Source organism: Anomaloglossus baeobatrachus, chromosome 4, assembly GCF_048569485.1.
Source record: "Anomaloglossus baeobatrachus isolate aAnoBae1 chromosome 4, aAnoBae1.hap1, whole genome shotgun sequence".
NCBI classification, from domain to species: Eukaryota; Metazoa; Chordata; class Amphibia; order Anura; family Aromobatidae; genus Anomaloglossus; species Anomaloglossus baeobatrachus.
This window is the reverse complement of record NC_134356.1, coordinates 53,923,017-53,945,114: the sequence shown is the minus strand read 5'-3', so window position 1 is coordinate 53,945,114 and position 22,098 is coordinate 53,923,017. Positions and strand designations below refer to the sequence as shown.

General features: G+C 47.2%; 1 protein-coding gene across 2 annotated transcripts in view; it reads left to right on the top strand.

The window, feature by feature from the left end:
* Positions 1-22,098, top strand: part of LOC142303168 (cationic amino acid transporter 2-like) — a 43,471-nt gene that overhangs the window by 3,977 nt on the left and 17,396 nt on the right. For both annotated transcript variants that reach the window (XM_075344339.1, XM_075344338.1), the window contains exons 2-4: positions 15,149-15,524; positions 17,619-17,774; positions 18,360-18,525. In XM_075344339.1, the coding sequence (XP_075200454.1) occupies positions 15,149-15,524; positions 17,619-17,774; positions 18,360-18,525 (698 nt within the window). The remainder of the gene's footprint in view (positions 1-15,148; positions 15,525-17,618; positions 17,775-18,359; positions 18,526-22,098) is intronic.

Genomic DNA, 22,098 nt, shown 5'->3' with positions numbered 1-22,098 from the left:
TCTTGCTGCACATTGTGCAATATGGTAGGTGACACGTTTGCACAAGCCTCTGTGATACGTCGTCGTAGGTCCTGCAATGTTGGTGGAAGGGTCGCATACACCTGCTGTTTGATGTGACCTCACAGAAAGAAGTCCAATGGGTTCTAGTGAGCGTGGAGGCCACTCCATGCAGCCACGCTACCCAATGACTTGTAGGAAGGTCTCCATGAGGTATCGCTTCACGTTCGCAGCCTTTTGAGTTTTACACGTTCTAATCATAGCATTTCTGTATGCAAGGTGTCGATTCGTATTGAATTGATGATGCCCTACAACTTTATAATTCACTTTTTTTCTCTATCTCGTTCCGTTTTTGAGATAAAAATGCCAAAGTCCGTTGTTTTCCACCAGGTGGCGCTATAGGTGGTTTCATTGCGTAGCGCATGGCTACTTTACTATACCTAGACACCACTTCTATGCCTATAGCTGCCGCCGGCCTTCTCAAGTTAATAGCGGTGGACAGGACATTGGTGGACACACTGTGTATTTCAGTGGAGAGCGGGTACAAAAGTTTGGCATCCGGAGCCAACAGCAACTGATATTGTAACACTGATAAAATCCAGCAGAAAACTGCTATTTAATGGGACTAGGAATATGAATGAGGGCTTTGTACATTACAGAATAAGGAGAAAGGACAATAAACCATTTTGTCCGAATGATGGAAATTTACATTCATGAGTCAGATGTTGTCAAACTTTTTAATTATTGTTTCCTTAACTTTTCTTCTATCAAAGAAAATACTTCTTCCCTCTCATACTCGGTGCCAACGGATAGGCTCCGAGTCAACAATTTGCTGACTATGGCTGCTTACTACAAGCGGAGGCGAGACCTGCAGCACATTCCCAAAGAAAGGAGATTATGAGATTGGAGAAACACATAGCAAATGTTGAATAGTTCTTTAGTATTGGACTGGGCTGGCGCCTTTAACCCCGTTTTTCTATCTCATTCATTGGTGTCCAGCAGCGAGCTTCGATATCATGCCGGTAGCAGGACTTATCTTTGGTGTTTTGGTAGTGACAGTGGGATGCAATGTTGTGCCATGATTCTTTACCGGGGAAGTAAAGTAAGGGTTAAAATAATAGAAAGGCTTAAACCGAGGGGGGAAAGGATTTTCGGGAATTAATTTAGAAATACTTTTCTGGAGGAACAGATCAGGTGCTGGAAGCACAGCTCTCCGAGGGTAAGTTTTTCTGCTGTTTTATAAAGTTCCTTAAGTTTTCTGCTACTAAATGTTGGATTTCTTCAGAATTATTGATCTATATTGAGATAATGTAAAATGAAGGTCAAAGGCAGAATTATGAGATGGTACCATTGGTTCCCACTCTAACAGGACAAGAATGCATTAGGCTCTGTTTACACTGATCTATAATGAAATCCATGGAGCTTTGTGGAGTCTGCCAGCAGAGCTTGATGGACCCCTTGATCAAACTACAATAGCATCAGTCAAGAATTACTGCATGTATCTATATTTCTCCCATTGAACTGGCAGAATCTGCAATAGACCCTCTACCCAGGGGCGGAACGATCGCAGTCGCAGGAATCATAACCATGACGAGCCCGGGGGTGCAGGGTGCCCACCGGCCCCAGGCCCTGTTTCAGCTGGATGTGCGTCTGAGGCTGCACGTCCAGCTGAAATGCATAGCGGTGCAGAGACCCGTCGGGACCCTCTACTGTGATACACACTGCTGGCCAAACAGAAGCTGGCAGCTTTCATCGGTGTTCCAGTGACTGACGGCGGCACATGGCAATGACGTTATGCGTTGCAATAGCACCGACACCGATAAAAGCTGCTGGCCACTGTGTGCTGGCTACACAGGAGGATACTGCGCGACATGGGAGCCAGGGACGGTGAGAATAATGTTGTTTTTTCCTTTAGACAGAACGGAGAAATATTTACCAGGATGGGGACATATATACCAGGAGGGGGACAGTCGATACTAGGAAGGGAGCAGCATAAATCAGGAGGGGGACAGTGTATATCAGGAGGGACCCAACAAGGGGACAGCACACACCATAAGGGCCCCAGGAGGGGGACAGTACATATCAGGAGGGGGACAGTAAATATCAAGAGGGGCCCAGGAATGGTATAGTATATAGCAGGAGGGCCCAGAAGATGGAGAGTAGATACCAGGAGGGGGACAGTATATACGAGGAGGGGCCCAGGATGGGGACATATATACCAAGATGGGGACATATATACCAGGATGGGAACATTTTTACCAGGATGGGGTTATATATACACCAGAATGTGGGCTACAATAAGGAACATATATACTAGGATGGGGGACATATATGCCAGGATGGGGGACATATATGCCAGGATGGGGGACATATATACCAGGATGGGGAATATATATACCAGGATGGGGGACATACTTACCAGGAAGGGGCATATATACCAGGATTGGGGACATATTTATGAGAAAGGAGGTCAGGATGGGGGACATTAGAACAGGGCGGGGGACATTACAACATAATGGGGGAGGCAACTCGTATGTATACATACATACATCTGACCAACATAAGTGGGGGGGCAGGTCCACATTTTGGGGTATCGGCATACTCAAGTGAAATTGCTCAACAAATAGTATGGGGCATTTTCTTCTGTCATCCTTGTCAAAATTTGGTCTAATGTAACATTTTTTGTGGGAAAAAGATGATTTTCATTTTTTTCCTTCCACATTGCTTTAGTTCCTATGAAGCACCTGAAGCGTTAAAGGGAACCTGTAATCAGAAATTTAGCTTTAAACCTAACAGTTTCCCCCTCTGCAGCTCCTGGACTGCATTCTAGCAATGTTCCTGTTGTTTATGTGCCCCCTTTCTGACCAAAATAAAGACTTTGTAAAGTGGTACCTTTTTGTATTCAAATCTTGATAATGGTACACGGGGGCGGGCTCTCTGGTGTCCGTTAGTCTGCCTCCCGGTCGCTTTAGGCCGTCCCCCATCGCGCAATTTCAAAGAGGTGACGTGAGGTAAGCTGGCCAGCGCTTGCGCAGAACTGTTACGGGGGGCTGTCTGATAATAACCTAAAGGAGTATCAGACAGTCGGGGTCCACCGTGCAAAGACTCTGCTGCAGACTATGGCAGAGTGCAATACCTCTGTTAACTCACAGAAGGATATAATAAGTAAGTAAAGCAATTCCTCCCTTACTTGGAGGGTGTGTGGAATGATCTTTGTTAATAATCACAGAGACAAAGGCAATGTGTGCGAAATGGCACCTACCTAGGTCCGCTCTTCTAGTGGTGCAAAAGAGACGAACAGCAGCGTAAGCCGCACAAAGCTCCTACCTGCGTTCGCTCCACTAGTGTGCGAGGACACGAACCACTAGATATGGCACCTGCCTAGGTCCGCTCTTCTAGTGGTGCAAAAGAGACGAACAGCAGCGTAAGCCGCACAAAGCTCCTACCTCTGTTCGCTCCCCTAGTGTGCGAGGATACGAACAACTGCCAGACGCAGTATAAGGAACGTTACCCTAGCGGCAACGTCCACCTACGAGTCGAACCACAAGGCCCAGCCAGACCATGTGCCTCAGGCACCTGCCTATGTCCGCTCCCCTAAGAGGTAAGGATACGGACAGCAGCCGAAGCTGTAAGGTATAAGAACGCTACCCTGCCGGTAGCGCTCACCTAGCATAGACAGAGGAATGCCTAGAGGAACGCGCACAGAGCGTCTACTCTTATGCATGAACCAAGAGGACTGAGCGCCATGCGGCGTGTATCAGGGTCTTATATAGACTCTGTGCCTCATCCAAGATGGAGGACACCAGAGCCAATCCGCTGCCAGAACGACAGGAGTGACGTCATGCTGGCCTATCACCGAGCAAGGCATCACAAGCACATGACCAGCGACCAATCGGCATAGAAGGTGTCAGAGACATGTGACCTCGTGTCAGCGATGATGTCACCCGCACATGTGCAATGGCTCCAAGATAGGACTTAGTCTCCAGCGCTCGCACATGTGCAGTAGTAAGAAATCTGGACTTAGTCTCCAGTGCTCGCACATGTGCAGTAGCAAGAAATCTGGACATAGTCTCCAGTGCTCGCAGCAACCGTAACAGTACCTCCCCCTCAAGGGCCCCCCTCCCGGCGACGCAGGTAATCGGCAACTAAGTCGGGAGCATGGACAGCCTCCTCAGGCTCCCATGAGCGATGTTCCGGGCCGTAACCCTCCCAATCTATCAAGAAGAACCTGCGCCCTCTAACCATCTTAGAACCAACTATGGCTCGTACCTCATAGCTAGAGCGTGAGGAATTAGAGGCAGGAGGGTGCACTTCACGAGCGTGAGGTAAAATAGCCGGCTTTAGCAGTGAGACATGGAATTTGTCATGAATCCTAAGATGGACGGGTAACTTCAATTGGTAGACTACAGGATTTACCTGTCGAAGAACCTCATAAGGACCCAGGAAGCGAGGAGCAAATTTGACAGAGCTCACTCTAAGTCTCACGTGTTTTGCAGAGAGCCACACAAAGTCCCCTGGAGAAAAGACAGGAGCCGGGCGACGAAACCGATCGGACACCGTCTTCATACGGTCCTTAGCTGCTTGGATTGACTCTTGAGTCCGATCCCAAACCTCTCTGGCATTAGTTGCCCAGTCGGCCACAAGAGGAGGAGGTGCAGCAGCGGGAAACGGTACCGGTACCCTAGGGTGTTGCCCATTATTGAGTACGAACGGTGTCTGCCCAGTGGCCTCAGCCAGCGAATTGTTAAGGGCAAATTCTGCCCAGGGTAGGAGGGAGGACCAGTTATCGTGGTTCTCAGCAACAAAGTGTCGAAGGTATATAATCATAGATTGATTGGTACGCTCAACCAAACCATTGGTCTCCGGATGGTATGCCGAAGAGAGATTCAACTCAATTTGCAGAAGGCTACAAAGATCTCGCCAGAAACGGGAAGTAAATTGCGGGCCTCTATCACAAATGATACGATCTGGCATCCCGTGAAGCCTAAAGACATGCTTGAGGAATAGTTTGGCTAGTACCCTGGAAGATGGGATTCTCGATAACGGTACGAGATGAACCATCCGGGAGAAATGGTCCGTAATGACCCACACAAATCTATGTCCCTGTGAACATGGAAGATCACCCACAAAGTCCATGCCTACCACCTCCCATGGTCTATCTGGCACTGGTAAAGGATGCAAGAGCCCAGCCGGTCTCTGCCGTAATGGACGGTTGCGAGCACACGAGTAGCAGGAACCGACATATCTCTTGACGTGGCTGGCTAAGTGTGGCCACCAATACCACCTCTCCAGTAACTCTCGTGTCCGCCTAATACCAAAATGCCCACCCACCTTTGAGGTGTGGGCCCATGACAGTATATCATTCTGTCGATCAGGCGGAACAAAGGTCTTGCCCGCTGGGATTTGGTCTAACGTCACAGGGGAGAGCGTATGAAAAACCCTGGAGGGAAGGATAAGACGAGGTTCGTCAATCTCTTCCTGGGTAGAAAGCATAGAGCGAGACAGGGCGTCTGCCTTGTTATTCTTACTCCCAGACAGATAGTTGATGGAGAACTGAAAGCGGGAGAAAAACAAGGACCAGCGGGCTTGGCGAGGATTCAGACGCTGAGCGGTTTGTAAGTACGTCAGATTCTTATGGTCTGTATAGACCTGGAAATGATGTTTCGCTCCTTCCAGCAAGTGACGCCACTCCTCCAAGGCTAATCTCAAGGCGAGCAGTTCCCTATCTCCAATGGTATAGTTTCTCTCTGTCGATGAAAAGGTTTTCGCAAAGAAGAAACACGGCCTTTTTCTACCTGCACCGTTCTTTTGATACAAGACCGCACCAGCACCCACTGAAGAGGCATCAACCTCTAAGAGGAAGGGCTTACTCTCATCGGGTCTTTGAAGAACGGGAGCAGTTGAAAAGTGTCTTTTTACTGCCTCAAAAGCCTGAGATGTCTCAGTAGACCAGGCTTTGGGATTAGCACCTTTTTTAGTCAAGGCCACCAAAGGGGCCACCAAAGTAGAAAAATGGGGTATGAACTGCCTGTAATAATTTATGAATCCTAAGAAGCGTTGCACCGCCTTCAAGGAATGAGGTTCGGACCATTGCAGGACAGCAGAGAGCTTCGCAGGATCCATAGCCAGGCCCTCTTGTGAGATAATGTAACCCAAAAAAGGCAATGAGGACTGCTCGAATACACATTTCTCGAGTTTAGCAAACAATGAGTGCTCCCTTAAACAGGAAAGGACACGAACGACATCCTGACGATGAGTCTCCAGATCAGGAGAAAAAATCAGGATGTCGTCCAGATACACCACTACTGAGGATAACAGTAAATCCCTGAACACATCGTTTACGAAGTCCTGAAATACTGCGGGTGCATTACATAACCCAAAAGGCATGACGAGGTATTCATAGTGACCGTCTCGGGTGTTAAAAGCGGTCTTCCATTCGTCACCCTTTCGAATTCGTACCAAGTTATACGCACCCCGCAGATCCAACTTCGTAAAAACTTGAGCTCCTCTCAGTCTGTCAAAGAGCTCCGAAATGAAAGGTAATGGGTATTTGTTCTTTATTGTGATTGCGTTGAGACCCCTGTAATCTATGCAGGGACGCAAATCACCCTCTTTCTTCCGAACAAAGAAAAACCCAGCTCCCGCGGGAGAGACAAACTTACGAATTAACCCCTTCTCTAAACTCTCTCTTATATAGGTTGACATGGCCTCCGACTCAGGTATCGACAGGGGGTAAACCCTGCCTTTAGGTGGAACCGAACCTGGGATAAGGTCTATGGCACAGTCATACGGCCTATGGGGTGGAAGAACCTCAGCACCCTGTTTGGAGAACACGTCAGCGAAATCCAGATAGGGTGTAGGTATGGGAGAGAGATCAGTTGATGCAACCGCAACAACCTTAGGTGGTAAGGGAAGACATCGGGACTGACATTTCGAACCCCAACTAATAATGCTGTCAGACTCCCAGTCAATGTGAGGAGCATGAGTCCGAAGCCATGGGAGACCCAGAAGGACGTCGTCTATACCCTCAGGCAAAACAACAAAATAAATCTCTATGTGACCCTGAGACAGGGAAAGGCGCAAGGGAACTGTCCTCAATGTAATGGAGTCAGACAACATAGTTCCATTAACAACACGGACAGGAATAGGCGCCTCTAACATGATAGAGAGAATATTGTGTCCCTTTACAAATCCTGAGGACACAAAAGTCCCGTCAGCTCTGGAATCCACAAAAGCCATAATAGGCCATGTATTCTCAGATAACGAGAGCTGAACTGGGATACAACACTTAGAGGGTGCAGAAGACGTCTCTAGTAACCCCCCTCTAATGGTTACTAGGCCAGGGAGTTTCCCTGATGACTAGGACACTTGTTGGCATAGTGCCCAGCCTGACGACATACGTAACATATAGGAGGACAAGACTTGCGTAGTCTGGAAGACGTATGACCTAACTCCATAGGAGTGGGAGATGTTTCAGATGCTGAGGAAGATGGTAGTGGACCCTCAACAGCTGGAATAGCCCGATGCTTAGGGCGTGAGGAAGAGACCTCGAGTCTACGTTCCTTATGGCGTACATCGATCCTCGTTGCTACTGTGATCAAGTCCTCCAGAGAAGCAGGGACCTCACGAGTAGCAAGAGCATCCTTGACATAGCCTGCCAACCCTCTCGAGAAGATAGGAATCAACACCTTCTCTGGCCAATCTAGTTCTGCCACCAGAGTTCTAAAAGCAATGGCATAAGAACTAGTGGATAACGAACCCTGAGATAGATCTAACAGTCTCAGGGCCGCATCATGGGTAACCTGCGGACCCATGAATACCGCCTTAAGAGCATCAAGAAAGTCTTGATGTCTCAGAGTAACCACATCAGAGCGCTCCCATAGGGGAGTCGCCCATTCTAAGGCTTTGTCCTGAAGTAAGGAGATGATAAAGCCTACTCTGGACCTCTCCGTAGAGAAGCGAGAAGAGTTGACCTCTAGGTGTATCTGACACTGACTAATGAACCCACGACATGATCTGGCATTGCCAGAATATCTGTTTGGCAGAGCAAGTCGAGGATCATGTGCAGATGTCACCATGGTCTGAGGTTTATCCTCTATACTCTTGAGCCGTGACTCAAGTACTTGTATGTAACGGTGTAACTGCTGATATTCTGCCATAACTGCCAGACCCTTGGCTCAGTCCTAATGTTACGGGGGGCTGTCTGATAATAACCTAAAGGAGTATCAGACAGTCAGGGTCCATCGTGCAAAGACTCTGCTGCAGACTATGGCAGAGTGCAATACCTTTGTTAACTCACAGAAGGATATAATAAGTAAGTAAAGCAATTCCTACCTTACTTGGAGGGTGTGTGGAATGATCTCTGTTAATAATCACAGAGACAAAGGCAATGTGTGCGAAATGGCACCTACCTAGGTCCGCTCTTCTAGTGGTGCAAAAGAGACGAACAGCAGCGTAAGCCGCACAAAGCTCCTACCTGCGTTCGCTCCACTAGTCTGCGAGGACACGAACCACTAGATATGGCACCTGCCTAGGTCCGCTCTTCTAGTGGTGCAAAAGAGACGAACAGCAGCGTAAGCCGCACAAAGCTCCTACCTCTGTTCGCTCCCCTAGTGTGCGAGGATACGAACAACTGCCAGACGCAGTATAAGGAACGTTACCCTAGCGGCAACGTCCACCTACGAGTCGAACCACAAGGCCCAGCCAGACCATGTGCCTCAGGCACCTGCCTATGTCCGCTCCCCTAAGAGGTAAGGATACGGACAGCAGCCGAAGCTGTAAGGTATAAGAACGCTTCCCTGCCGGTAGCGCTCACCTAGCATAGACAGAGGAATGCCTAGAGGAACGCGCACAGAGCGTCTACTCTTATGCATGAACCAAGAGGACTGAGCGCCATGCGGCGTGTGTCAGGGTCTTATATAGACTCTGTGCCTCATCCAAGATGGAGGACACCAGAGCCAATCCGCTGCCAGAACGACAGGAGTGACGTCATGCTGGCCTATCACCGAGCAAGGCATCACAAGCACATGACCAGCGACCAATCGGCATAGAAGGTGTCAGAGACATGTGACCTCGTGTCAGCGATGATGTCACCCGCACATGTGCAATGGCTCCAAGATAGGACTTAGTCTGCGGCGCTCGCACATGTGCAGTAGCAAGAAATCTGGACTTAGTCTCCAGCGCTAGCACATGTGCAGTAGCAAGAAATCTGGACATAGTCTCCAGTGCTCGCAGCAACCGTAACAAGAACGGTGGAGGCGGTGGTGAAAGCGCGACCACGAGATTATGGGCGGGTACTTGCTGATGAAAATCACAGCGCCGCCGATAATCTCGCGCATGCGCAACACATCACCAGCAGTCACACTGCACATTGCAGTCCCGCGAGAGTGGCACGGCGCATGCGTGAGATTATGGCCGCCCATAATCTCGCGCATGCGCAACACGTCACCAGCGGTCACACTGCACATTGCAGTCCCGCGAGAGTGGCACGGCGCATGCGCGAGATTATTGCCGCCCATAATCTCGCGCATGCGCCGTGCCACTCTCGCGGGACTGCAATGTGCAGTGTGACCGCTGGTGATGTGTTGCGCATGCGCGAGATTATGGGCGGCGCTGTGATTTTCATCAGCAAGTACCCGCCCATAATCTCGTGGTCGCGCTTTCACCGCCGCCTCCACCGTTCTGTGCAAGCGATGGCCAGCTTACCTCACGTCACCTCTTTGAAATTGCGCGATGGGGGACGGCCTAAAGCGAAAGGGAGGCAGACTAACGGACACCAGAGAGCCCGCCCCCGTGTACCATTATCAAGATCTGAATACAAAAAGGTACCACTTTACAAAGTCTTTGTTTTGGTCAGAAAGGGGGCACATAAACAACAGGAACATTGCTAGAATGCAGCCCAGGAGCTGCAGAGGGGGAATCTTTTAGGTTTAGTGCAAAATTTCTGATGACAGGTTCCCTTTAATACACTTCTTGGATGTGGTTTTGAGCAATGTGACTGGGGTGTAGTTTTTAGAATGGGGTCACTTTTGGGTATTTTCTGTCACCTAGGCCTCTCAAAGTCACTTCAAATGTGATGTGATCTCTAAAAACAGTTTTGTAAATTCTGTTGAAAGAAATGAGAAATTGTTGATAAAATTTTAGCCCTTCTAACTTCCTAGCAAAAAAAAAGTTTAAAAAATGGTGGTGATGTAAAGTAGAGATGTGGGAAATGTTATTTATTAACTATTTTGTGTAAGACAGCTCTTTGGTTTAATGGCAAAACAATTCAAAGTTTGAAAATTGCCAAATTTTTACCAAATTTCCAACATTTTCAAAAATAAACAAGAAAAATATCATCCTAAATTCACCACTAACATGAAGTGTATACAGTATGTCACAAAAAAACAATCTCAAAATCAGGGGGATAAATTGAAGCGTTCCAGAGTTTTTAACTCATAAAATGACACTCGTCAGAATAAAAAAAAAAAAAAAAGTGGCCTAGTCAGAAAAAAAACTATAGAAATCTGGTATCTTTGTAATCATACTGACCTGAGAAATAAAGGAGCCCTAACACTTATACCGGAAGGTGAATAGCGTAAAAATAAGGCCCAATTCTTCAACTGCTGTTGATTTTTTTTATTCTGTTTCCTAAAGAACATAGTAAGGCACAGCTCACATTTATCCTGCGCTCTACGCTGAGCGCTTACACCAGGGATTACGTGTAAATCTCTGAAAACTTTATGCAGACAAAATTACCAATGGGACTGTAATGAGGCAGAGAGAGTCACTTTGACCACCCGTTTGGCATGGTGTCTGTCTTTTTACGCGTCTTCAGGCCAAACAGAGTCCAGAGTAACCCCCTCCCTTCTGAGCCCCACAAGTTGCATAAACCAGAGTTAACATTCATGTTCGACATTGTTGTAGTGAGGAGAGCCCACTTAATTTATAGGGTGTGTGTCTCCTGACGCTCACTTCCTGTTGACTCGTCCTCTGTCCGACGGTGGAGAAACTGACGCCGGTTGGATGCTGGAACGGTGCTGGTACAGGAGGTGAGTATAACCTTTTTTTATTTTACCTTGGGGAAACGTGTGGAATCAGAAGGGGTTGTCCTAGTAGTGGACAACCCCTTTAAAGGAGCACTCCAATTAATTTTTATTTTCCTGTGTACCAGCTATCATGTATATGAGCGTAACTAGTGTAGTTACATCAGGGGATGCAGACTTTCATCACAAACTTGGATAACCCCTTAGATCAGGGGTCAGGAACCTTTTGGCTAAGAGAGCCGTAAACGCACATATTTTGAAATATAATTCCGCGAGAGCCGTACAATATGTTTAAAGGGTCATTGACAGATCAATCGCTCCAATGTTCACTTAGTACAGCAAGGAATGCTCCTCCCTGCTGTATAAAGCCACAACTGGACTGAAACAATGGTAATTAGCAGTAAAAAAATCAAATAAATAACTTACATTGTGAACTTGCGATGCATGACATCAGTCCAGCAGTCTGGCTTCTTCTTTTTCCTGCGCATGACTGGAAGCTGGCATTCTTCCCACCTGATGTTGAGAGAATGCCAGCTTTGAGGCATTCGCAGAAGAAAGAAGCTGGAATATTGGACATGTCACACAACGCATTGTCAGTTATGTCAATTATATATTTTATTATTTTACAGCGAATTATTGTTTAGGTCCAGCGGTGGCTTAGTGCAGCAGAGAGGAACACTCCTTTGTGTACTAAGTGACCGCTGGAGCAATTGTATCTGTCAGTGGCCCTTTTAAAAGTGTTGGTCTTACAGAAAATGAACAAAAAGGAGAGGCTCAGACCCAGGAGATACACACACAAGCCATACACAGCACTCAACATGCCGTATACACAGTACATAAGGAGAAGAAAAAAAGCTCTGCAGGTAAACATATGCACACCAGGAATTAGATATACCAATAAACCTCACAATATGAAACTTTATTAAGTGCCAAACACAACAAACACAGCACACATACACACCATATACACAGCACACACTCACACACACCATATACACAGCACACACTCACACACACCATATACACAGCACACACTCACACACGCCGAATACACAGCACACGCACGCGCCGTATACACAGCACACGCACGCGCCGTATACACAGCACACGCACGCGCCGTATACACAGCACACGCACGCGCCGTATGCACAGCACACACATATAAGTACCTGCTGCTTAGTTGTCCTGTAAGATCAGGTGCAGCACAAGTGATGGATGCAGCAGTTCAAGGGCTGGCTTCATTCTCCTCTTTTCTCTCCAAGAAAAGACCTTATAGACCTGAGCAGCAGAGCACAGAACTGGAGGGTGAGGGGCAGAACGCACGGCACTATACAGGCCCCTGCCCCATCACTCTGCTTCTATCTGCAATTTCACAGGGAGCATGTAGGAGCCGGAGGGAGGAAGTCCCACCCCCAGTGCTGTCTGCCGGCAATAGACAAGATGAGCGGCTGCCCGAGCACTGCAGCCTCCGGGAATCTGACCCAGTGCCCCGGGGGCCGCAGAAAAGGTCATCGCGGGCTGGATGTTCCCCACCCCTGCCTTAAAGGGACGGCAGGCACAGTTTCCTGCCGAGGACTGCGGTCCCCGGAACTCAGCCCAGGGACAGCAGAACTGAAGGCGAGTGGCCAAAATGCCGCCCCCCTGACATGTGCCGCCCGGGGCGGACTGCCCCCTCCGCCCCCCCTTTGCTACGCCACTGCAGACCTGCGGGAGAGGCGGGGGGCGGCGGCCCCCCCACCCCTCCACCGGCCAGCCCACCGGGAGAAGTCCCGCCCCTCCCGCCTGTCAGTCCGGGCCTGATCAGCGTGCACCGCGGCCTGATGGAGCGCGGTGCATGCATCCTTCCCATAGACAGGTAGGAGCCCTGTCTGCGAGCCATATACGGCCATCAAAAGAGCCATATCTGGCTCGCGAGCCATAGGTTCCCGACCCCTGCCTTAGATCATAATATTAAAGAGGTGTCCGGACCTTTAACATTGATGGCCTATCATTATGAGAGGGGATGAATGTCTGATCGCTGGGGGTGCGACACCCAGTACCAAGTGAACGGCGAAAGGTAAGGGAAGGGGACCCCTGTGTCTAGGGAAGGGGGAGATTGTGACCCCCAATCCTAGAGCTGGTCCCTGGGATCCCTCACCACCCTAGAGAGGTTCCGCACTTATGCGCCGAGCCGGATACCAGACTAGGCATCTCTAGTGCTGGACCCTAAATGGGGAACACGTTCGATGAACTCTTCATCATCCCCACTAAACAACTGTAGACGACACAAGGAGGACACACAGGGTAAAAGCATGAATTACTTATCCCCAGATGACACAGGCAGGAGTTCAGCAAAGCTTCATTAATGATACTACAAATGTGAGCAAGCCATCTGCTTGCAACCAGAGCTACAATTAACTGAATAATATCACCAGCACCAGTCGAGGGAAGAAGGGAATATTTAAGCACCAATATAATACTGATGATCAGCAGCTGGGTGGAAGGCGAGCTCCTGCTGGGTTGAAAAGTGGGAGAGATGAATCCAGGAGGAAGGTTAACTATTACAATGAATACTGACAGTAGGAACAATAGAAAGTCAGTGAGCATTTTGCGCAGCCAAACGCTGTGACCTTCTATAGGTGGAAATTACTGTCTGTCATCCGTGACACCCCATGATACCCGACACCTCTGGTGGTCAGCTGTTCCCGTTGTCAGCAGAGGACAGAAATGCTCCGTCAACTATATTGTGGCCTCGGCTGGATATTGCATATCTGCCCTCTATTCAAGTCAAAAGGAGACGGATGTGCAGTAGCTAGGCGCAGCCAAAAGTCTGTCTTGAGAACTTTGCTGTGCAAATGAACAGTTCTACCTTCCACCGACAACGGAAACAGCTGATCGGCGGGGGTGCACCCCCACCAGTCTGACATTGATGACCTGTCCTAATGTAAGTTGAAGGGATAATCCCATCTCAAAGATCCTATCCCAATATGTAATAGGTATAATAATAATATTAGCGAATACCTTCAAGTAGAAATGTAGAATAGTTCTCCTGATTCACTATGTCTCTTACCTCATGTGCAGGGCATTTTAACTTAGGTATCCATGTTACAACCATGAGCAACTAACTTTCACTATATGAGTGGACATAACCATGGATACCTAAGCTGCAATGCCCTGCACATGAGGTAAGAGACATACCTAATCAGGAGAACTATACTACATTTCTAATTGGAGGGATTTGCTAATATTATAATTATTATTATTATACCGACTACAGGTTGGGAGAGGCACTTTGAGAAGGGAATAACCCTTTAAAGAGTAACCATAATTTTAATTTTTACTTTATTAATGAATAGTACATATGAAAATAAGCAACTTTGTAATATATCTTATCAGATAAATTTGCTTCTTTATCTGCTAGAATTGATCAGTCATTATCAAAATTCTCAGTTCAGAGGTAAAATCTGTATTCAGTGAAGACATCAACAGCCCTGACTCAATGTACCCTCATCCCAGATGCTTACTAGTTATCTGACCCTCCCAGACCCCTCCTCCCAATACTGTAAAACTGCACATTTTAGAGTGGCCTTTTATTGTGGCCAGCCTAAGGCATACCTGTGCAATAATCATGCTGGCCAGCTAAGGAACACCTGTGCAATAATCATGCTGGCCAGCTAAGGAACACCTGTGCAATAATCATGCTGGCCAGCTAAGGCACACCTGTGCAATAATCATGCTGGACAGCCTAAGGCACACCTGTGCAATAATCATGCTGGCCAGCTAAGGTGCACCTGTGCAATAATCCTGCTGTCTAATCAATATCATGATATGCCGCACCTGTGAGGTGGATGGATTATCTCGGCAAAGGAGAAGCGTCACTAACAAAGATGTAGACAAACTTGTGAACAATATTTGAGAGAAAAGGGCCTTTTGTGATATTAACATGATCTTTTTGGAATATTATATCCATACCCTTATGATGTATTTCTTTTTACATATTTGTCCTTTTTGTGGTGCAATTATTTTTTCTAAGAAATTATATATTTTCATCGGTGGCTGTGCACCATTTTTCCCATGCATCTTATTTTCTTCCATTTTCATTCACTCCTAATATCACTCACTGATTGTTACGTTCTTGTTCCTTCCAGATGCCGTCCTGTGATGCCGTACACTACTTTTACCAAAGCCTAACAAGAACCAAAAAAATTAATTTAGAGGGCACACAAGGATCTGGCCTATGCCGATGTCTGACGTCAGTGGACCTGGTGGCACTGGGTGTAGGAAGCACCTTGGGGGCTGGTGTTTATGTCCTGGCAGGAGAGGTGGCAAAGGTGGATTCTGGTCCGAGCATCATCATATCCTTCTTAATTGCGGCTCTGGCCTCAGTGCTTGCTGGACTGTGCTATGCTGAGTTTGGGGCTCGGGTACCCCTGACTGGATCTGCCTACTTGTATACCTACGTAACAGTTGGCGAGCTCTGGGCCTTCATCACCGGATGGAACCTGATACTGTCCTACGTCATAGGCAAGTGCTAAGTTGACGTCTCATCACCTATTTTACTGATATTTGTATATTTCTCTTTTTTTTTTTTTAAATTGGTAATATTATCTACATTTTTTATATTGTTATCTACATTAAAGGGAACCTGTCACTAGCTTTGGCCCCTATAACCTCCACCACCAATGAGCTCTTATATACAGCAATCCAGAATACTGTATATAAGAGCCCAGGCCGCTCGTTAGAGCAAAAAAATCACTTTTATAATACTCACCTAAGGGGGCGGTCCGGTCCGATGGTTTCGCTGCTCTCCAGTCCGGCGCCTTCTCTTTATAGTGATCCCCGTCCTCCTTCGACCCAGCCCAGTATAGATGACGTGTCCTACGTCATCCACACAAGCCGGCATTACGGTCCTGCGCAGGAGCGCTTTGTTCTGCACTGCTCAGGTCAGATCAAAGTACTGTAATGCGCAGACGCGAGTAAAGGTGAAAGACCGCCCGCACATGTGCACTACAATACTGGTTCCCTTTAAGTAAATCCTGAAATCTGTAATTTTTTATCTCTTCATATAATATTAGACTAATATTGTTTTGTAGAGATGACTTCTCATCACTAGAGTTGAGCGGACTGGGAATAATCTGGGTCCGGCGGATCTGCGGCGGGTTGATAAAGAAGTCCGGATCCGATCCGGAATCCGACACCATATATGTCAATGGGGAGTGGAATCCGGGACGAGAGAGAGAGGAAAAAAAAAACCAACGCATCCGGATCGTGCACCCGGAATCCCGCGTCCGGGTCGGACTCGGATCTGCCGCTCAAACCGTGCGGATCCGGATTTTGCCGATCCGGGTCCGCTCAACACTACTCATCACTCATCCAACAGAGAATCACAATAAAAAGTATCACTATATATGTATAAGGCTATGTGCCCACGGGGACAGTGTCCTGCGGATATATCCGCTGGACATTCCGCAGGTGCTCCCAGGAAACAGCACCACAACTTTTGTCTGTTTCCATGCTGCGGAATGTCGTGCGGATATGGTGCGGGCTTTCTGCATTGAGGATACAGTACCATGGCTTCGGCACTGCATCCTCAATGCAGAACAAGTGCTGCAGTGATCGGGGGAGTTCATACTTACCTCCATCATGCAGCACCTCGCTTTCCGGCAGCCGGGTCACTCTCTCAGCGTCTTCAGGAGAAGGTGGGCGGGCCTGAACTAGCTCCGGCTGTCACATGACCGGAGCTCGTGCCCACCTCTTCCTTCCTGACCTGGATTCACCGCGCTCCTGTACACCGGACGGAGAAAGTGACTCCGGTGAGGCAGGTAAGTATATGGGACCCTGCGGAGAAATCCGCAACAATAATTGACATGCTGCAGATTTTTCCGCACGGAAATCCGCACGATTTCCGCTGCGGAAAAATCCGCAGCGTGGGCACAGCATTTCCCAAATGCCATAGAAACGGCTGGGGAGTAGCTGTGCTGCAGATTTCTGGAAAATCCGCGGCTTTTCCGCGAGAAATCCGCGGCAAAATCCGCGCATTTTCCGCAGCGTGGGCACATAGCCTAACACTGCATCTTCCATTCATCCTGACACATGATGCCAGTTCACCTCCCTTTAAGTAAATCCTAAAATCTGTAATTTTTTATCTTGTCATATAATAGTAAACTGATATTGTTTTGTAGAGATGACTTCTCATCACTCATCCAACATAGGATCACAATAAAAAGTATCACTATATATGTATAACCCTGCATCCACCAATCATCCTGACACATGATGCCAGTTCACCTCCTCCACCTCTCTGTACAGTGATCTCTGCACAGATCACTGAGCATGCCCACTACACTCTCCTATAAGAATCAATGAACATCTCCAGAGTACAAGCTGCCATGTACATATGGCTGCTGTAAAGTATATGAATGCAGTCCTGAGAAGATAGATGGCCCTACAATAATGTACAGTAGGGTTTTTTGGTTTTTTTTTAAATCTGAAAATATAAACAGAACATTAGAAAAAAAAGAATATTCATCAGTATCTGGTTTAAATTAGTGTAAAAAAATTGTTAATACATGTATTGAGAAAAATTGTATTGATCAGTAATCGGGTATTGTCTTGTAGGCACGTCCAGTGTTGCCCGGGCTTGGAGCGCTACATTTGATGACCTTGTTGGAAGAGCAATAGGAACGTTTTTCAGCAGTGTAATGCCTATGGATATGCCAGGGCTAGCAAAATACCCCGATATTTTTGCTGTGTGCCTTATACTCATTCTTGCAGGTATTACATTTCTATGAATTATCACTTGAAATTCAACTTTTAAAATTCTTTGACATTATCTGTTTGGTTAGTGGGGAAAACTCCATACACTCTAGGTCAATGGCCCATTCCATCAAAATCCTCCGGTTCCGACAACTTCAATCTAATGTGCATGGGTGCCTAAGAGCAATCTTTTCACTGGATTGTGTCATTTCCACTGAGTTCCTCCTCCAACTCCTGCTGCTCCACTGATTCTGGAACAGTCTTCCTTTTTCTTCTGTGCCCCTCTATTCCAAAGTTATGCCCCCCTGTATTATAGATGCAAATTTTCACAACTGGGCGAATACCACAGAACTTCTGTGTGGGTGTTTGCTATTTATCCTCTGGTAACCAATCAAAACAGCCACGCCTCCAGAGAATTTCCATGGTGCACACCCAGTTGGGTGAAGGGAAAATTCACATCTTTATTACCTAGGGACATAACTTTGTAACGGAGAGGCACAGAAGAAAAAACAGGCTCAATTGGAGGAGGTACTTAGTTTAAATAAAAATAGATCGAGATGTGGACTAGAGGTATTTTATATAATATTTATTTTTCCATTTCAGGTCTTCTTTCCTTTGGTGTGAAGGAGTCCACCACTGTAAATAAAGTCTTCACAACCATCAACATTATTGTCTTGGTGTTTGTCATAGTGAGTGGATTTGTTAAGGGCGACCGAAGGAACTGGGAGATCACAAAGAAAGAGCTGGATGATGCCATTCAGAGCATGAGGTATTCCTTATCCTGTATTTGAGCAGAAATGCTGAGACAAATATTGTAATAATAAATAATGTAATAATAACGTACAATACCCCGGACGTGCGCAGCCTTAAAGGGAACCTTTCAGTGTGACACGCTGGCCTATCAGGTCGTCACAGGGTATTGTGCAATCTGCCCTTCTGCACGGTATCCACTCCTCCTTGGTTACGGATCCTGGTCCTTTGGTGTTGCTAACAGCTTAGCCAGTCAAAATCCTAGAAACACTTTGCACCATATCCACCAGACACACCATTGGGGGGCCTAAAGGGAATAGGGCCGCCCATATGGGGGGTTGGTAGGGGAAAGTGACAGAGTGGAAAGGAGTTGGGCGGTGACTCTCAAGGAGAGAGGTCACAGTAGTTGTGCAGTGACTGTCAAGAGGAGAGATCACAGGAGTGTTGGAGGTGAGAGAGAGAGGAGGACAGGAGCAGGGCTCCTTGTGTATTAGGTGGGAGACGTTGGTCTGGGCCTGGTAGGAGCTGGAACCCCGGTCGCAGGGAATCGTGTCAAGGGGCACGGACTGCCGAGGAGGGCAACCTTGAGGGCAGCCTTGAGCCGTCTCCGGGCAGGGGCCAGGGCATGACGGGGTACGTGGACCCTAGGCCGGGAAGTAGCTTCACGCGTCCCGGTAATTTACCTGACGGGGGTTAAGACTTCAAGATTCATCCCTCACCCGCTCCAAAATCGGGGTACTAGCGCACCGATGGGATAGGACTTTTCCAAATTACAGTCCAAAGAAATCCTACGCGTGAACCCTGAGAGCAAGCTCACTCCGTTAGCCATACGGGTGAGCGGAACCCGAATAGTTTCATACTTGAGGGTCCAATAGAGAGAAGGTGCCACGGAAAAGGCCACAGGCTAACAAGCAACACCAAGAACACGGATCCACGCGTGCTCCCTCCCTGCTGCAGCGGTGCTCAGAATTCTGTTTTACAAGCTGCCGGTGTCAGTATTCTTGGACTGAGTGAGTACGCTGAAAAACCCTTCTCCTAATCCCCAACAGCACCCTATCACCAACACCAACGGGCCCCGGGGCACTAACCCCCTACCCACGGAGGGGTTAAACATCCTGCTGCTATACCACCGCCACCGGGCTCCCCAACAGCAGCGGTGGTATCCCACCATACCACGCACCGTGGGGGGCGTCACAAACTTCTAACTCCCCTGTATATACCCCTTCTTCTAACTAGAGTGTCCGCGCGAATCCCCGGGTCCGGAGACCCCTCGAGGCACTGCGGCTCTGGATCCGAGCGTCTCGGCCGCTGGCACAGGGGAGGTACATTAGCATGGACGTGCAGTGCAATCTGCAGGCAGAATTGTATAGAGCTGGATGGGCTGAACAGATTGATATATACAGTTGAAACCAGAAGTTTACATCCACTCTCTAAAAAGACACATCTGCAGGTTTTTCTCACTATCTGACATGAAATCAGAATAAACCTTTCCCGTTTTAGGTCAATTAGGAACCAAAATTATTTATATTTGCCAAATGCCAGAATAATGAGAGAGAGAAGGTTTTAAGGCATTTTTATTACTTTCTGCAAAATCAAAAGTTTACATACATTTCATTAGTATTTGGTAGCATTGCCTTATACTGTTCTACTTGGGTGTAACGTCTTGGATCTCCTTCCACAAGCTTCTCACAATAGTTGGTAGGAATTTGGGTCCATTCCTCTTGACAGAACTGATGTAACTGAGCCATGTTTGTAGGTCGCCGCTCGCACCGGCCTTTTCAGCTTTGCCCATTAATGTTCAATAGGATTGAGATCAGGGCTTTGTTATGGCCACTCCAGACATTGACTTTGTTTTCCTTAAGCCACTTTGTAACCAGTTTGGCAGTAGCTTCTGGTCATTGTCCATTTGGAAGACCCAATTTCCACCCAAGCTTTACGTTCCTGGCTGATGTCTTGAGATGTTGCTTCAGTATTTCCCCATAATCTTCTTTCCTCATGATGATGGCATTTTGTGAAGGTCACCAGTCCCCCCTGCAATAAAACAACCCAACAACATGATGCTGCCGCCCCCGTGTGTCACAGATGGGATGGTGTTCTTAGACTTCAAAGCTTCTCCCTTTTTCCTCCAAACATAATGATGATCATTATGGCCAAACAGTTCACTTTTAGTTTCATCAGACCACAGGATATGTCTCCAAAAACGAAGAACTTTGTTCATGTGTGTATTTGCAAACATTAACCCCTTAACGACCGCGGGCCGTAAAATTACGTCCTAAATGACATAATCTTACTGCCCGCGGTCCTCCGGCGGCAGCATGCCGCGATCGGCACACATCTCAGCTGATTTTCACAGCTGAGATGTGTGCCTGCTAGGCACGAGCAGAATCGTTATCTGCTCGTGCCGATTAACCCCTTATATGGCGCTGTCAATACATGACAGCGCCATTATAAGCGCAATCGCGGTAAAGTTTTTACTTACCGCCGAAACCGGAAGTCACGTGACGCGATCACGTGACTCCCGATAGTTGTCATGGTAGTACAGGGTCATGTGATGACTCCTGTACTACACATGAATTGGTTTCACTTTCGCTGTGCCCGGGGCACAGCAAAAGAGAAAGACAGCGTATCTGCTGTTTACAGCCTTCCAGCTGTGATCAGCAGATACTGCAGAGCGATCGGAATGCTGATCGCAATAGCCCCCTAGGGGGACTAGTAAAATAAAAAAAAAAAGTAAAAAAATAAGTTTTAAAAAATTAAAAAAAAACAAAAAAACCTAAAAGTTCAAATCACCCCCCATTCGCCCCATTGAAAATTAAAGGGTTAAAAAAATAAAAAATATACACACATTTGGTATCGCCGCGTTCAGAAACGCCCGATCTATCAAAATATAAAATCAATTAATCTGATCAGTAAACTGCGTAGCGGCAAAAAAATTCCAAACGCCAAAACGACGTTTTTTTGTCGCCACAACTTTTGCGCAAAATGCAATAAGAGGCGATCAAAACGTAGCATCTGCGCAAAAATGGTACCGTTAAAAACGTCAGCTCGAGACGCAAAAAATAAGCCGTCATTGAGCCTAAGATCCCGAAAAATGAGAACGCTACGGGTCACGGAATATGGCGTAAAACGTGCGCCACTTTTTTCGGACAAACTTCCGATTTTTTTTTAACCCCTTATATAAAAGTAAACCTATACATGTTTGGTGTCTACGAACTCGCACTGACCTGAGGCATCACACCCACACATCAGTTTTACCATATAGTGAACACAGTGAATAAAATATCTCAAAAACCATAGTGCTATCGCACTTTTTTTGCAATTTTTCAGCATTTGGAATTTTTTTGCCATTTTCTAGTACACAATATGGTAAAACTGATGGTTTCATTTAAAAGTACAGCTCGTTCCGCAAAAAATGAGCCCTCACATGACCATATTGACTGAAAAATAAAAAAGTTACGTCTCTCAGAAAAAGAATGGCGAAAAAAAAAAACGGAAAGCGAAAAATCGGCCGGTCGTGAAAGGGTTAATCTGGCTTTGTTTCTTTTGGAGTAATGGCTTCTTCCTGGCAGAGTGGCCTTTCAGCCCATGTTGT